General features: G+C 43.2%; 1 protein-coding gene across 1 annotated transcript in view; it reads left to right on the plus strand.

Moving 5' to 3' along the window:
* The window catches only part of LOC144590436 (alpha-2,8-sialyltransferase 8F-like), an 89,132-nt gene that overhangs the window by 27,191 nt on the left and 43,922 nt on the right, over nt 1-18,019 (plus strand). Inside the window, exons 3-4 of the mRNA XM_078395049.1 lie at nt 10,918-11,004; nt 14,978-15,122. Of these exons, the coding sequence (XP_078251175.1) occupies nt 10,918-11,004; nt 14,978-15,122 (232 nt within the window). The remainder of the gene's footprint in view (nt 1-10,917; nt 11,005-14,977; nt 15,123-18,019) is intronic.

Consider the following 18,019-nt stretch of genomic DNA (forward strand, 5'->3'; position numbering starts at 1 on the left):
AACTTTAGGCAGCACCTTTTGAGAAAAGGAATATGTGACATTTTGGGTTGAGACTGGGACATGTCGGGTCTGAAGAAGGGTCTTGACCCGAAATGTCACCTATTCCTTTTCTCCAGAGATGTTGTCTGACCCGCTGAATTACTCCAGCATTTTGTGTTCAACAACATTGGCTAATCTCCGGTCCCCTGAGACCTCACCTGTGGTTAAAGGGAATATGGCTTCATCCATCTTTTTCAGGCCAACTGTTCAGAACGTGCTGATCACTGTTCTAAAACTACTCTTCCACTGAAACACCAATCACCTGGCCAGGCTTGTTTCCTGGTACAAGATCCTGTCCAGCTACTCATTGAGTTGGACTATCCACTCATTGCTTCAGGAAACCCTCAGAGTCCTGGAGTCATATAGTTTGAAAACAGGCCCTTCAACCTAACTTACCTACACCAACCAACAAGGGGCCTTGTCTGCCCTTTCTAAATGGGAGGTGTTTGAACCATTAATTGTCAAGTTTGAGAGTGATGCATCTATCTCCGCTCCACACTTCTTTGTACAGTGTTTAAATGGATAACAAATGCTTTCAATCTTTGTTCCTGAATCCATCTAATCCTGATACTGGTGGCTTGAGGGTATAGTGTGCTACAGTTATTTAGAATTTGCTTCCCAACTATCGATGGCCATTTTTCCAAGTGTTTGCAACATCTTTCCAGAGCATGTGTATACTAGGACTTTACTCATTATTACTGGGAAGTGATACCGTTGGGTATCTTACCCCATCACTGGGCAGTCTGAAGCAGCGTTCACACCATGTAGCCCAGACCATCTCACAAATGAATCTGTGTGGTGAACCTGTGGAAATCGTTGCCACAGATGATTGCAGAGGCCAAATCATTGGGTATTTTTAAAGTGGAGATTGACAGGTTCTTGATTAGTAAGGGTGTCAAAGGTTACAGAGAGAAGGCAGGAGAATGGGGTTGAGAAGGAAAGTTAGAGTAGACCGAATGGCCAAATCCTGCTGCTATGATTTATGAAAATGGCCTCCCTTCCATTGACTCCACCTACACTTCACGCTGCCTCAGCAAGGCCACCACCATAATCAAGAACCAAACTCGCCCTGTGCACTTCCTCTTCTCCCCTCTCCCATCAAGCAAGAAGTACAGAAGTTTGAAAATGCATACTTCCAGATTCAGGAACAGTTTCTTCCCAGCTGTTATTAGGCAACCAAACAGTTCACTCATCAGCTAGAGTGCGGTCCTCACCTCCTATCTACATAATTGGAGACCTTTGAACACAACTGAAATCAGACTTTATCGAAGTTCAATGTTATATCTTGCACTGAATGTGTACTAACCTTTATCCTTTACCTGTGAACTGTGGATTGCTTGATTTTTATAGCTGTTTCTTTGACTGGATGGCATGCAAACAAAACCTTTTCACTGTACCTCAGTACATGTGACAATAATAAATTAAACTAAACTAAATTCACTGCAGTGTCCTGACCTGTACTTTAATGTTAATTGTAAACTCACGGCTGCCTTTTGTTACATTGCCATTCTTGGCAAGGATAGCATTCGATACCAGGGAGCACCATTGTCACCTTTGCTTTTCTAGGTTTATTTGAATGGAGCGTTACTTTTACATTCTATTATTTTCAGGTTCGGGATCAAGCTGATCAGCAACATAGAAACATAGAAACATAGAAAATAGGTGCAGGAGTAGGCCATTCGGCCCTTCGAGCCTGCACCGCCATTCAATATGATCATGGCTGATCATCCAGCTCAGTAGCCTGTACCTGCCTTCTCTCCATACCCCCTGATCCCTTTAGCAAAAAGGGCCACATCTAACTCCCTCTTAAATATAGCCAATGAACTGGCCTCAACTACCTTCTGTGGCAGAGAATTCCACAGACTCACCACTCTGTGTGAAGAAATGTTTTCTCATCTCGGTCCTAAAAGACTTCCCCCTTATCCTTAAGCTGTGACCCCTGGTTCTGGACTCCCACAACATCGGGAACAATCTTCCCGCATCTAGCCTCTCCAACCCCTTAAGAATTTTATATGTTTCTATAAGATCCCCCCTCAGTCTTCTAAATTCCAGCGAGTACAAGCCCAGTCTATCCAGTCTTTCCTCATATGAAAGTCCCGCCATCCCAGGGATCAATCTGGTGAACCTTCTCTGTACTCCCTCTAAGGCAAGAACGTCTTTCCTCAGGTTAGGAGACCAAAACTGCACACAATACTCCAGGTGCGGCCTCACCAAGGCCCTGTACAACTGCAGCAGAACCTCCCTGCTCCTAAACTCAAATCCTCTTGCTATGAATGCCAACATACCATTCACTTTCTTCACTGCCTGCTGCACCTGCATGCTTGCTTTCAATGACTGGTGTACCATGACACCCAGGTCACGTTGCATCTCCCCTTCTCCCAATCAGTCACCATTCAGGTAATACTCTGCTTTCCTGTTCTTGCAGCCAAAGTGGATAACCTCATATTTATCCACATTATATTGCATCTGCCATGCATTTGCCCACTCCCCTAATCTATCCAAGTCACTCTGCAGCCTCCTAGCATCCTCCTCGCAGCTAACACTGCCACCCAGCTTCGTGTCATCCGCAAACTTAGAGATGTTGCATTCAATTCCCTCGTCCAAGTCATTAATATACACTGTAAATAACTGGGGTCCCAGCACTGAGCCTTGCGGTACCCCACTAGTCACTGCCTGCCATTCCGAAAAGGACCCGTTTATTCACACTCTTTGCTTCCTGTCCGCCAACCAATTTTCTATCCACCTCAACACTGAACCCTCAATACCGTGTGCTTTAAGTTTGTACACCAATCTCCTATGTGGGACCTTGTCGAAGGCCTTCTGAAAGTCCAGATATAACACATCGACTGGTTCTCCCTTATCCACTCTACTAGTTACATCCTCGAAAAATTCTATAAGATTCGTCAGACATGATTTGCCTTTTGTAATTCCATGCTGACTTTGTCCGATGATTTCACCACTTTCCAAATGTGATGCTATCACATCTTTAATAACTGACTCTAGCATTTTCCCCACTACCGATGTTAGGCTAACTGGTCTATAATTCCCCGTTTTCTCTCCCTCCCTTTTTAAAAAGTGGGGTTACATTAGCCACTCCAGTCCTCAGGAACTACTCCAGAATCTAAAGAGTTTTGAAAAATTATCACTAATGCATCCACTATTTCTGAGGCTACTTCCTTATGCACTCTGGGATGCAGCCTATCTGGCCCTGGGGATTTATCTGCCTTTAATCCATTTAATTTACCTAACACCACTTCCTGACTAACCTGGATTTCCCTCAGTTCCTCCATCTCATTAGACCCCCGGTCCCCCGCTATTTCCGGCAGACGGTTTATGTCTTCCTTAGTGAAGACAGAACCAAAGTATTTGTTCAATTGGTCTGCCATCTCCTTGTTCCCTATGATCAATTCACCTGTTTCCAACTGCAAGGGACCTACATTTGTCTTAACTAATCTTTTTCTCTTGACATATTTATAAAAGCTTTTGCAGTCAGTTTTTATGTTCCTTGCCAGTTTTCCCTCATAATCTATTTCCCTTTCCTAATTAAGCCCTTTGTCCTCCTCTGCTGGACTCTGAATTTCTCCCAGTCCTCTGGTATGCTACTTTTTCTGGCTAATCCGTATGCTTCATCTTTTGTTCTAATACTATCCTTGATTTCCCTTGTTAGCCACGGATGCACTACCTTTCCTGTTTGTTCTTTTGCCAAACTGGGATGAACACTTGTTGTAGTTCATCCATGCGACCTTTAAATGCCTTCCATTGCATGTCCACCGTCAACCCTTTCAGCATCAATCGCCAGTCTATCTTGGACAATTCACGCCTCATACCCTCAAAGTTACCTTTCTTTAAGTTCAGAACACTTGTTTCTGTATTGACTTTGTCACTCTCCATCCTAATGAAGAACTCTACCATATTATGATCACTCTTGCCCAAGGGGCCTTGCACAACAAGACTGCTAACTAACCCTTCCTCATTACTCAATACCCAGTCTAGAATGGCCTGTTCTCTCGTTGGTTCCTCGACATGTTGGTTTAGAAAACCATCTCTCAAACATTCCAAGAAATCCTCTTCCTCAGCACCCCTGCCAGTTTGGTTCACCCAATCTATATATAGATTGAAGTCACCCATTATAACTGCTGCACCTTTAGTGCACGCATTTCTAATTTCTTGCTTGATGCCATCCCCAACCTCACTACTGCTGTTAGGTGGCCTGTACACAACTCCCACTAGCGTTTTCTGCCCCTTTCGTAGCTCTACCCATATCGATTCCACTTCCTCCAAGCTAATGTCCTTCCTTTCCACTGCTTTAATCTCCTCTCTAACCAGTAACGCTACCCCACCTCCTTTTCCTTTCTGTCTATCCCGCCTGAATATAGACTATCCCTGGATGTTGAGCTCCCAGCCTTGGTCACCCTGGAGCCATGTCTCCGTAATCCCAACTATATCATAATCATTAATAACTATCTCCACATTTAATTCATCCACCTTATTACGTATACTCCTTGCATTGAGACACAAAGCCTTCAGGCTTGTTTTTACAACTCTCTTGCCCCTTATACAATTATGTTGAAAAGTGTCCCTTTTTGATTTTTGCCCAGGATTTGTCTGCCTGCCACTTTTACTTTTCACCTTGCTACCTGTTGCTTCTACCCTCATTTTACACCCCTCTGTCTCTCTGCTCCTGCTCCCATCCCCCTGCCACATTAGTTTAAATCCTTCCCGACAGCACTAGAAAACACTCCCCCTAGGACATTGGTTCCATTCCAGCTCAGGTGCAGACCGTCCTGTTTGTACTGGTCCCAACTGCAGTGTCCCGATTATTCCCAGATCAGGGCATAATATTTATGAGAAGGGAACATGCTTATTTATGGGCATGAAATGTTTTTAGAAATCTTGATGCTGAAGGTCACGTTATCAGATTAAACTGGGCAAATAACCGCATTGCAAATTCATAGATATGACACAATATAATGTTCACTCTATTTCCTCTTTAGTATGTCAACTGACCTGTTGAACAAAAGCTCAAAACCAGATTTAATAAAACTGAATCTTTAACAGCATTTGAGTCACATAAGCATGCATGTAAACCACTGACGTCTGATAACTTCTTATTTGATGTACTGTTCTATCTTATCGCTTATTGCACTATCCACCGGGTGGTGCCAGCAATGGTTGCCTCGCCAACAGTCTGTCTGTCCCTTCCTTCTTTTGTTGTTTGTTTGTATGTGTTAAATGTATGTTTTAGTGTTCTTATAAATGTATGTTTTATGTGGGGAGGGGGAGTTGGGGAACTTTTTCTAATCTCTTATCTCGACGGAGATGCAATTATTTTTCTCTCTATCGTATCTCCGTCTGCACTGTGGCCTAACATCGAGGAGTTGGCGGTCTTTGCTGGAGACCGACTTTGGCGGCTCCACCGCGGGAGCCTGCGGACTTACCATCGTGGAGCCCGTGATCCCTTTGCCAGGGATCGACCTTTGAGCTCTACCGCGGGAGCCTGCGGACTAACATCGTGGAGCTCGCGGTCTCTGGTCAGAGACCGACTTCGGGAGCACCAAGCCGTGGGAGCTTGGACCGCCCCGAAGTGCCCCGACCGCTGGCTGTGGTAGCTTCGATTGCCCCGACTGGGGATGGTTCAACTACCCTGACCGCGGGAGAATAAAGAGGAAGAAGTTGGACTTTATTGCCTTCCATCACAGTGAGGAACGTGGGGAATTTGCTGTGGTGGATATTTATGTCAACTTTCATGTAGTTGTGTGTCTTGTTGCTTTTTTTTTTAGTATGGCTCTATGGTAATTCAAATTTCACTGTTCCTTAATTGGTACACGTGACAATAAACTGACCTTGAAACTTTGACCTTGAAACCTTAAATTACAACTCCTGTAACATTTAGCTGAAACATTACCCATATAAATGAATTAGCCAGATTCAGTCTGTTAGTTTGGCAGGTGGTCTTCTCTGAGCTTGAACTCATGGTCATCCATATTATGGTAGCTGTTTCCAATGTTTCTTACTCTATATTTCTTACACCATATGTTCCAGATCAAATCTTACACTAAATAACAAGCCTCACAGCTTGGACTTCAGCTCATATAAATGAATTAGCCAAACTCACTCTGCTGGTATTTAGGATAGGGTAGGGTATGGGGGGGGGGGGGGGGGGTAGTAGTCTTGACTGAGCTTTGAGATCAGAGCTCTCCTTCTTGTGATGTTCTTCCCAGATGTCTCGGTGTCTTGGATCACTCTATCTTCAGTCTTCGAAAGGAAGCCTGTGCTCTTAACTAGGGCTCTCACAACTCTTGTCAATCATTTGAAATTGTCACTCATCCAAGGACTGAATAAGCAAAACACATAGAGTCATAGAGTGATGCAGCGTGGGAACAGACCCTTCTGCCCAACTTGCCCGCGCCGACCAACATGTCCCATCTACACTGGTCCCACCTGCCTGCATTTTGGCTCGTATCCCTGCAAACCTTTTCTATCCGTATACCTGTCTAATTGTTTCTTAAATGTTGTGATAGTCGCTGCATCAACTACCTCCTCTGGTAGCTCGTTCCATACACCCACCATCCTTTATGTGGAAAAATGACCCCTCAGATTCCTATTAAATCTTTCCCCCTACACCATAAACGTATGTCCTCTGGATCTCGATTTCCGCTACTCCAGGCAAGAGCTTCTTTCCTTATCAAGCGAGAGAATTCTAGTTGTCTGTTCATATTTTGCTTCACATCGTATAGTCCCTTTGCAAATATGGCTGTTCCCAGGCACCTTATCTTCTAAGTTCAGACTTTCGCCTTGAATACAAAGTGCCGGAGTAACTCAGGGGGTCAGGTAACATCTCTGGAGGACATGGATAGGTGATCTTTCAGGTTGGGCCCTTCTTCAGATTATCAGTTGCTTATCCATGTCCACCAGAGATGCTGTCTGACATGCTGTGTTACCTCAGCACTGTGTGTTCTATGCAAGATTCCAGTATCTGCAATTCTTTGTCTCTACAAAGCCATGAAGTTATCTTCAGCTATACTCTCACCATATGTCGATCATGTGACCTTTTTCAACAGAGCTTTATTCAACAGTTCAACAGAGCTTTATTTGTCATTCGGTACCGAGGTACCGAACGAAACTACATAGCAGTCATACACAAAAAAGAACACAAGACACATAACCCCAACACAAACGTCCATCACAGTGACTCCAAACACCCCCTCACTGTGATGGAGGCAACAAAACTTTCACTCTCTTCCCCACGCCCACGGACAGACAGCTCGTCCCGAACCGACCCTTTGTTTTTATTGTCATAGGTTTTGTCTCTCCCTGTCTCTCCTTGTCTCTCCCTGTCTCTCCTTGTCTCTCCCTGTCTCTCCTTGTCTCTCCTTGTCTCTCCCTGTCTCTCCCTGTCTCTCCTTGTCTCTCCTTGTCTCGCAACATCCTCCCAGATCCACTAGGGATACTTGTCATCTCCGGTTACATCCCCCCACCCCCCCCCCCCCCCACCCCCTTTTGATTCATTGAACATTTAGTTAATTGGATCACACTGAACATTGACTCTGAAGAAGGGTTTGGAGCCGAAATGTCACCTATTCCTTTTCTCCAGAGATTCTGCCTGACCCACTGATTTACTCCAGCATTTTGTGTCTAAATTTGGTGTAAACCAGCATCTGCAGTTCTATCATACATACAGAACATTAGCTGTATTTCATCTGATATAATCAGATATCTGAATCATCACCATGTTGCAATTATTTCTGCAAGGCATAGCCATGCAAATAGCATTTGAACTATTTATGCTACAATTATGCTGGATGACATTGATCAATGTTCTGTTGAGTTTAATAAGCTGTTCTTTAATCCATTGCAAGTAGTCAGGCCAGAGCCTAACTTCAGTAATATATTTTTAGACAATAGACAATAGGTGCAGGAGTAGGCCATTTGGCCCTTCGAGCCAGCACCACCATTCAATGTGATCATGGCTGATCATTCTCAATCAGTACCCCGTTCCTGCCTTCTCCCCATACTCCCTGACTCCGCTAATCTTATACGTTTCGATAAGATCTCTTCTCATCCTTCTAAATTCCAGTGTATACAAGCCTAGTCGCACCAGTCTTTCAACATATGACAGTCCCGCCATTCCGGGAATTAACCTAGTAAACCTACGCTGCACACCCTCAATAGCAAGAATATCCTTCCTCAAATTTGGAGACCAAAACTGCACACAGTTCTCCAGGTGAGGTCTCACTAGGGCCCTGTACAACTGCAGAAGGACCTCTTTGCTCCTATACTCAACTCCTCTTGTTATGAAGGCCAACATTCCATTGGCTTTCTTCACTGCCTGCTGTAACTGCATGCTTTCTTTCAGTGACTGATGCACTAGGACACCCAGATCTCGTTGTGCATCCCCTTTTCCTAACTTGACACCATTCAGTCTGAAGAAGGGTCTCGACCCAAAACGTCACCCATTCCTTCTCTCCCGAGATGCTGCCTGACCTGCTGAGTTACTCCAGCATTTTGTGAATAAATCGATTTGTACCAGCATCTGCAGTTATTTTCTTATACCATTCAGATAATACTCTGCCTTCCTATTCTTACCACCAAAGTGGATAACCTCACATTTATCCACATTAAACTGCATCTGCCATGCATCCACCCACTCACACAACCTGTCCAAGTCACCCTGCAACCTCATAGCATCTTCCTCACCGTTGACACTACCACCCAGCTTTGTGTCATCTGCAAATTTGCTAATGGTACTTTTAATCCCTTCATCCAAGTTATTACAAGCTATATTGTAAATAGCTGCGGTCCCAGCACCGAGCCTTGCGGTACCCCACTAGTTACTGCCTGCCATTCTGAAAGGGACCCATTTATCCCCACTCTTTGCTTTCTGTCAAAGAGTGGGGATACTTCAGTTTGCAGATTATCATTTATCTGCTCTTTCTTGCAGTTCTTTGTAAAGGCCAATAAGGATATAGTCCAATACATAGATTTCTTTTTTTGCTTGCCAAGGTTTTGTGATGCGGTTGCTTGATCCTTTTTCCTGGTTAGTTGCCCTTTATCATAGTTTTCCATTTAGCATATGAGAGGTGGTATGTTCCCTCCCAGATTTGTATTAGTTCATTGTCTCTATCAGATTTCCAATCTTAGTCTGATTAACCCTGACTGCATCTTCCTGTTGATCCATTGGCGGTTATCAATGCTGCCCTTCTTGGACACCTAACCTTGCCGATTCATCTGTTCATGCACTCCCTGCAGGGAAAAGTGTGGTGCATTTTTACTTTGATTATACCAAGGGCTGCCTGAATGATGTACTTGAGAAAGGGTGATACCAAGCCCCTCATTTCCGATAGTGCCAAAAAGTCAGTTAGGCTGTTACATACAGACATGATGCCTGAGTACATGTCTACATGTCTACTGGGAGGGGAAACTTGTCAGGGTGGCTGACGACATATTGGCCTGCTGCTAGTTTGGATGTCATAATGCACGAAGTCCGTAATGCAACTTTATAGAGCTTTGGTTAGGTCGCATTTTGAGTTTAGCATGCAGTTCTGGTTTCCCCATTGCAGGAAAGATGTAGAGGCTTTGGAAAGTGTGCAGAGGAGGTTTACCAGAGTGATGCCTGTATTAGGGGGTATCAGCTCCAGGGAGAACTTGGTTTGTTTTCTCTAGAACGTGGGAAAGTGCAGGGAAGACCTGATAAAAGTATGCAAAATTATGACAGGCATAGATGGGGTAGACGGAAGCTTGTTCCCAGGATGGAAAAATCAAATACTAGAGGGCATACCTTTAAGGTGAGACAGGCATAGTTTAAAAGAGCTCTCCTTGTGATGGTTCTTCCCAGGATGTCTCAGACCACCCTTTGATATGATTTTTCCTTCAATCTTCTAAAGGTAGCTTTTGTTCTGGCCGAGGGCTATCATGACTCTTAACCCAATCATTTCAACCAGTTACTCATAGAATGTTGAACATAGAACAATACAGCACACAAATAGATTGATCGACCCACAATGTCTATGCCCAACATTGTGCCAAGACCAACTCTCATCTGCCTGCACATAATCTATATCCCTTCATTTCCTACATATACATATGCCTATTCAAAGGTCTCTTAAATACCGCTATGATATCAACCTCCACCACCATCCGCGGCAGTTCATTCCAGGCACTCACCATCTCTGAGTAAAAGGTTGTCCCACACATCTTTAAACTTTGCCATCTCTCACCTAAAATTTCCATCCCAGGAAAAATGTTCTGACTGTCCACCTGGTCTATACCTATCATTATTTTTTACATGCATCCATTAGATCTTCTATTTTTCTATCTCCCCTCAATCTCTGGCATTCCAGAGAAAATAATCCATGTCTCTCCAATCACTCCTGTAGCTAATACCCGGCATCATTCTGGTAAACCTCCTGTACACCATTTCTAAAGCCTCCACATCGTTCATATAATGGGGCGACTAATACTGCATGCATGCAGTGACCTAACCAAAGTCCTATAAAGCTGCATCATAACTTGCTGACTCTAAAACTCAATGCTAAGAATTAGACTTAGATCAGACTTGAGAAAATAAGCATGCCGAATGCCTTCATTACCTCTCTATCTACTAGTGTAGTTATTTTCAGGGAGTTATGGACTTGTATCCCAAGATCCCTCTGTACATAAGTGCTGTTAAGGGTCATGACATTAATTGTATATTTTCCGCTTACACGTGATCTCCCAAAGTTCAACTCCTCACACTTGCGCCTTCTCTCCGTGACTGTGTGAGTTTGCTCCTGGTGCTCCAAACTTTGGGATCTACTTCTACTATATTTGCATATTGTTTCTCACACGGTAGACTTTGCTCACCTTTTACACTCTGTTATTTGTTTTTTTTGCTCTTAGGTTTGCCGAGAAGGATTATGTTAAACTGTTCAAGGTACTTCAGAAATGTAGATGGGTAAGGAACAAAAAAGAGCACGAGAAGTTGAGGTAATTCGTAAACTTTATTATTTCTGAAATGCAAATGAACTGCCTTTAAACTATTCATGAAAACAAATTCATAACGAGTCGAGTAGATCGGATAGTCAAAAGGGCTTTTGGCACTTTGGCCTTCATCTGTCAGAGTGTTGAGTATCGAAGTTGGGAGGTTATGTTGCAGTTGTATAAGACGTTGGTGAGACCGCATTTAGAGTATTGTGTTCAGTTCTGGGCACCATGTTATAGGAAAGATATTGTCAAGCTTGAAAGGGTTCAGAAAAGATTTACAAGAATGTTGCCAGGACTAGAGGGTGTGAGCTATATGGAGAGGTTGAGTAGGCTGGGTCTCTATTCCATGGAGCGCAGGAGGATGAGGGGAGATCTTATAGAGGTATACAAAATCATGAGAGGAATAGATTGGGTAGATTCATAGTGTCTTTTGCCCAGAGTAAAGGAATCGAGGACCAGAGGACCAGAGGACATAGGTTCAAGGTTAAGGGGAAAAGATTTAATAGGAATCCAAGGGGTAACTTTTTCACACAAAGGGTGGTGGGTGTATGGAACAAGCTGTCAGAGGAGCTAGTTGAGACTGGGACTCTCCCATCGTGTATGAAGGTTAGACAGGCACATGGATAGGACAGGTTTGGAGGGATATGGACCAAGCACAAGCAAGGGGGACTAGTGTATCTGGGACATTGTTGGCAGGTGTGGGTGAGTTCAATAGTCAATAGTCAAGTTTATTTGTCACAAGTTTGGTGAAGGTGTGGAATTCTCTGTCTCAGAAGGCAGTGGAGGCCAGTTCGTTGAATGCTTTCAAGAGAGAGGTGGATAGAGCTCTTAAGGATAGCGGAGTGAGGGGGTATGGGGAGAAGGCAGGAACGGGGTACTGATTGAGAGTGATCAGCCATGATCGCATTGAATGGCGGTGCTGGCTCGAAGGGCTGAATGGCCTACTCCTGCACCTATTGTCTATTGTCTATTGAAATGAAAGATTACCCAAAGAGCAATAAAAATAAGCAATAACACACACAATCATGAACCAACACCAAACAAAAGAAACATCCATCACAGTGAGTCTCCTCCAGTCACCTCCTCACTGTGATGGAAGGCCAGAATGTCTTTTCTCTTCCCCTGCCATCTTCTCCCGTGGTCGTGCTGTTGAAGTTGCCACGTTCCAGGCGGCGCCGGACGGTGAAAGGTCCGCAGCGGGCCAACCCAAGCCCCGTGATCCGGGGCAGGCGAAGACGCCACCGCCGCCGCTGCACGTCGGGACTCCCGACATTGAAGCCCCCGCCGGACGGAAAAAATCCCACGGCCTATTTCAGACCGCGCCGGACGGTGAAAGGTCCGCGGCGGGCCGATCCAAGCCCCGCGATTCGGAGCGGGTGAAGACACTGCCGCTGCCGGAGCTCCTGATGTCGGCCCCCACCCAGGGCAGGGCCTGCGAGCTTTCGACGTCCACGCGGCCGGAGCCTCCATAGGCGAGTCCCAGCTGGAGGCCGCCAGCTCCAGGGGTTTGGCCGTTGGTAGGCCGCAGTGTGAACGGAGACACGGCCCAGAAACAAAAGGTCGCGTCTCCGTTCGGAAGAGACAATTTTACATTTGCAGTTCCCGTCCCCCCCCTCCCCCCCCCTCCATAGCCCTTTGACCCAACACATTCGTGCCAACCAAGATGTCTACCTAAGCTTATCCCATTTACCCATTATTTGGCCTGTTTCCATCTAAATCCTTCTTATCCATGTACTTGTCCAAATGTTTAGTTAAGTTTAGAGATACAGTGCGGATACAGGGCCTTCGGCCCACCGAGTCCACGTCAACCAGCGAACCCCGCAGACTTAAACTGCCCTACACACACTAGGGATAATTTTAAAATTACACCAAGCCAATTAACCTACAAATCTGTACATCGTTGGAGTATGGGTGGAAATGGGAGATCCCTGAGAAAATCCATGCAGGTCAAGCACCCATAGTCAAGATCGAACTGGGACTCTCGCGCTGTAAGGCAGCAACTGTACCGCTGTGCCACCATGCTGTCTTTTAAATGTTGTGATTATTTCTATCTCTACCATTTCCTTGGGCAGCTCATTCCATATACCCACTACTATCAGTCCCCCTTTAAACCAATCCCTCTTACCTTAAACCAATAATTTATAGTTTTAGATTATGGCCATCCACTTTATCTAGGCGTGTCATGATTTTATAAATTTCTGGAAGGTCACTCATCAACTTCCTTTGTTCCAGGGAAAAGAGGGAAAAGATATGTGGCTTGGTAGGTCAGCAGCCAATTGAATTGACTACTGGTTACTACAAGACCATTGGCTATGCGTCTGACAAACATCAATTCATGATGTTTCAAGGTCATAAGGTCGTAAATGATAGGAGCAGAGTTAGGCCATTTGGCCCATCAAGTCTACTCTATTCAATTATGGCTGATCTATCTCTCTCCTAACCCCATTCTCCAGCCTTCTCCCCATAACCCTTAACACCCTTACTAATCAAGAATCTATCTATTTCAGGCTTAAAAATATCCATTGATGACCTTCACAGCCTTCTGTGGGAAAGAATTCCACAGACTCACCACCCTCTGATTAAAGAAATTCCTCTTCATCTCCTTAAAAGAACGTCCTTTAATTCTGAGGCTATGACCTCTGATCCTTGACTCTCCCACTGGTGGAAACATCCTCTCCACATCCACTCTATCCAAATCTTTCACTATTTGGTACGTTTCAATGAGATCCCCCCCTCATCCTTCCCAAGTCCAGCAAGTATAGGCTCATTCCTGGGATCATTCTTGTAAACTTCCTCCGGACCCTCTGCATCACATCCTTCCTCAGATATGGTGCCCAAAATGGCTCACGATACTCCTTTTAAAATAAATATTTGTACATTGGACGATGCAGTTGGAATCCTATCAATTTAGTTTGTTTAAAATATCTTCTCACTTGCCCAACTTGGTTTAAACAAAATATTTCATAAGTCTGCAAAGAAGGTTGCAGTTTTCTTGGGCCTTTTGTCTGGACATGAGATAATAGTTTAGAAATTAGACTATGATTTGCCACTATTTAAAGTATTTGGGATACTCAGGGAAATCGAATGAATCAGGATTAGTTGATCAGAGGTAAGGAATGGGGAGTATAAGTTCAGTATTGGGGAGACATCTAAACAAAAAATAATTCTGGGACAGTGAGGTCCCAATTCGTGCAGATGAAAGCACTTGGACAGGTACGTGGATAGGAAAGGTTTAGAAGGATATGCGCCAAACGTGGCTAATAGGACTTGGTTAGATGAGGCATCTTGATCAGCATAGACGAGTTGGGCTGAAGGGCCTGTTTTTGTGCTGTATGTGCTGTATGACTCTTTGACTTTACGACTAAAGCAGTGTTGACTTATAACACAGGCAATGTGTCATAATCTTTGCATGACGCTTAATATGTGCCTGATACACAAGTAATGTCTGGCGTAAAGCTATAGCTCTTGCTTGTTGAATTACTTAAGTGAAGCGAAACAATCTAGAAATAGGTCTCTATTAAATGTATTTTCAACCAGATTGCTGGAATATTGCTAGGGAAAATTAGTCCATGATGTCCATAATTAAATAGCTTCCTTGTTTATTTAACATGCTTTAGAAAGGGAGCTATATAAACTCCCTTGAGTCTAACACAGTTAAAATCAAATAAATTATTTTCATTGGTGTAGTGTAAGAAATATAATAGTCAATGTATGCACAGCAACCTCTCACAAATGGCAATAATATTCTTTATTGTAGTTAAAATGTTTGAGGGATAAATATTGGTCAGGACTCTGGAGATACCATTGATACCATGGGATAATTTAGTGCTCTGGGGCCTAAGACATGCAAATGCAGCTCAGTTCCTTCTAAAATTGTACCATTCCCTCACATGGTTGGCATGGATGAGGTGGGTCATAAAGGTATGTTTCTGTGCCATATGTTTCTGTGATATTAAGATTATGTTTTCTCTTCCAGGTCACGGTTGGGGAAATGCTGCAATGCATCTCGAAATTTTATTGTTACACAAGAAAATTCACCATTGGAAACAAACATCAGTTATTATGCAGAACCTAAAAGAATTTTTAAAGTTACACCAGATGTTGTACATTTATTTCCTAAGGTAGGTCATGTTTTATCTTGTGCCTGGATGGATTAAAGGAAAATCAAGATGAAAATTCAAAAAATGTCTTCAACAGGAATTTATATTCTTATTGATTCCAATACTTTCATACACATGTGCATAAGACATGTTGCATTTTTAGTATGTTATTTACCGTGGAGGCTGGAGGTCTTCAGTTTTAACCGTTTTCTTCACCCCAGATTATTAAATTCAGCGTTGAAGATGTTCAATAGGTTATTGATGATCACAAATCTGCCATCATTTTCGAGATATGCTGAAAAGTTCGAATAAATGGCTTGGTAGTTCTCAATGGCTCCAGAATGGACATGTGAGCCTTTCAGTCACATTGTCACCTCTACATTGATACAGAGAAGTAATAAAAGCTGACAGACCACCTGTACAGACCTGCGCTCTGGATTCAAACACAGCTAGGTTGTTCCAAGCCCAGTGGAGTTTGCAAAGTTCTGCTCACAAACATTTGGAGACCCGGTGTCTAAATTGGGGAACTGTCCCACAGATGAATTAATCAATTATATGATTTTGCCATCCTTACAGAATCAAACCTGACGGACAATGTACCAGACTCATTCAAGACAAGCCTTAGGTACACTCTGCTGTGCCACCAAGCCTGAGACTCTGCTTTGATTCTGACCTCTACTGCTGTCTGTTTGGAGTTTGCACATTTTTCCCTGTGACCATATGGGTTTCCTCTGGGTGCATCCAAAATATATGCGGGTTTGGATGTAAATGGGCCTCTCTGAAAAAATTGCCCCTAGTGCGTAGGGAATGGATGAGAAACAGAACTAGTGTGATTGGGTGATTGATACTTGGTGTGGGATTCAGTGGGTTGAAGGGCCTGTTTCCATTCAGTATCCCTAAACTATAACTAAGACTCATTTAAGACTCAAAACTAACAACTGTATTTTCTATATTTGTTATACCTCTGCTCTCATTCCCCTCAACTCATCCAGAGCAAGGATAAAGTTTTTCTTAATATTACCACCTTCCCCACCAGTGTTCACATTTAACAGATTCATCCTCCATAAGGGCCTGTTTCCATTGCGGTATCTCTAAACTAAATTTCTAGCATGTCCCGTGAGATTTCACTACCAATACATCCTCCTCTCCCCTCCTTTTTTGGCATTTTAAAAGACTGGACCTTTCAAAACTGTCTACCCTTTCTATCTCTGATCCAAGACCCTGTGCAATTTTGTCTTGTATTTTAGTCATAACCTTACTCACACTTCTAAATTCTGATGGATCCTAGCCTAGCTTGATTGAAGCATAACCTGTCTAATTGAGGCTCATGGCCCAAAACATCACTATTCCATGCTCTCCAGAGATCCTCCTGATCCTCTGAGTTACTCCAGCACTTTGTATCCTTTTCTCCCTAATTTAATATTAAATTCTTCAGGAAATAAATGATAAAATACGATTAGCTTTCTGAATTACTTTCTCTTCCTGTTCTAGTCCACACACTGAGACACCCAGATCCCGTTCTCAGAGTTCTGCAATCTGTCATTTAGATAATATCCTTCACTCTATTTTGTTCCAAGATGGGCAATTTCACATTATGCCATAATAAAAGCCGTTTGTCAAATATTTGTTCATTGATCTACTTGTATTTATTAGTAGTTTCCTTTTCTCCTTTTTGCAATTGACTCGCCTATCTGACGTCAAGAGCAAATTTAGCAAATGTACATCTAGTCCCCTCATTCAATCTATTAAATAAATTGTAAGAAGTTGTCACTCACCACCCATTGCACCTTAGCAACTGGGAAAGACACAAACTTAGTCTCTGTTTGCTGTCAGCCCAGTGCCCCTTCCAATATGTTAGCTCCTGCAATATGAGCTTTTATTTCAGCAATTACCTTTGATGCAGTTTTATCAAATACATTTTTGGAAGTGTAAGTGTTGTTTGTGTACAAATGGAAATTCATGTCAATATGGAGTTATCAAGAACATAGTGTAGTTGTTTGAAACAACTGCAATTGTGTTTATTCACCTGGAATGAAATAAAAACCTATTTCTTCATGACATAACAAATTGTTTCAAACGGTTGATACGAGTGGAAGGAAGAAAAATGCTGAAGTACTTTTGAGCAGGTCTGTAGGTTAGTGTTAATGGGAAAAAATAGCTTTAGATCAGAGAGAAAAATAGAGTCTATCATTTGTGGCTAGTTTTATTTTTAGTGGACTATGTTACCTTAAAAGTATTTAGTCTCAACGACAAAGACTCTGGTGCCAGGACAGGAGTCCTGATTAGTCAGTAGAATGTTAATGATGGAATCACTGGTTGATTAACCTCCAGTGTAGAACATCGAACAGTACAACACAGGAATGGGACATTCGGCCTACAATGTTTGTGCTGAACATAATGCCAAATCAATTTAATCTGCCTGTACATGATCCATCTATTCCCTGCACTTCCATGTGCCCATCTAAAAGTACCCGCAGGATAAAATTTCTCTACCAGAGTACTTCCTGGTCTCTCACTAGCTCTCTGCTGCCATGGTTCAGCCTGGCACAAGCAATGCTGTAAGACTGGCAAAACATCTTCTTCATTTTTGGCTTCCCATCCTATACAAGTTACACAGAACATTTGTTTTATATGAAATTGCAACCTGTGTACAATAGCACTGACTCAAGCAGACTCGTCTGTTCACTGTTCTAATCCTGAATATTTTACAAAGACATTACGGACGCGATCTACATACATCCCAAAGTCCTCACCATGGTTTTGAACATTAGAATAAATCTAGTCACAATCTACTACATCTAGCATTCACATAACAGAGTTTTTCAAAAAACACCAAAGTGCAGCATCAATTTCTGTAAAATTGTCCCAATCAAAATGTATTTGGATAGTTTTACATTGAGATGAACCAAGGATCGCAT

The sequence above is a fragment of the Rhinoraja longicauda genome, unplaced genomic scaffold (genome assembly GCF_053455715.1).
Source record: "Rhinoraja longicauda isolate Sanriku21f unplaced genomic scaffold, sRhiLon1.1 Scf000187, whole genome shotgun sequence".
Classification (NCBI taxonomy): Eukaryota; Metazoa; Chordata; class Chondrichthyes; order Rajiformes; family Arhynchobatidae; genus Rhinoraja; species Rhinoraja longicauda.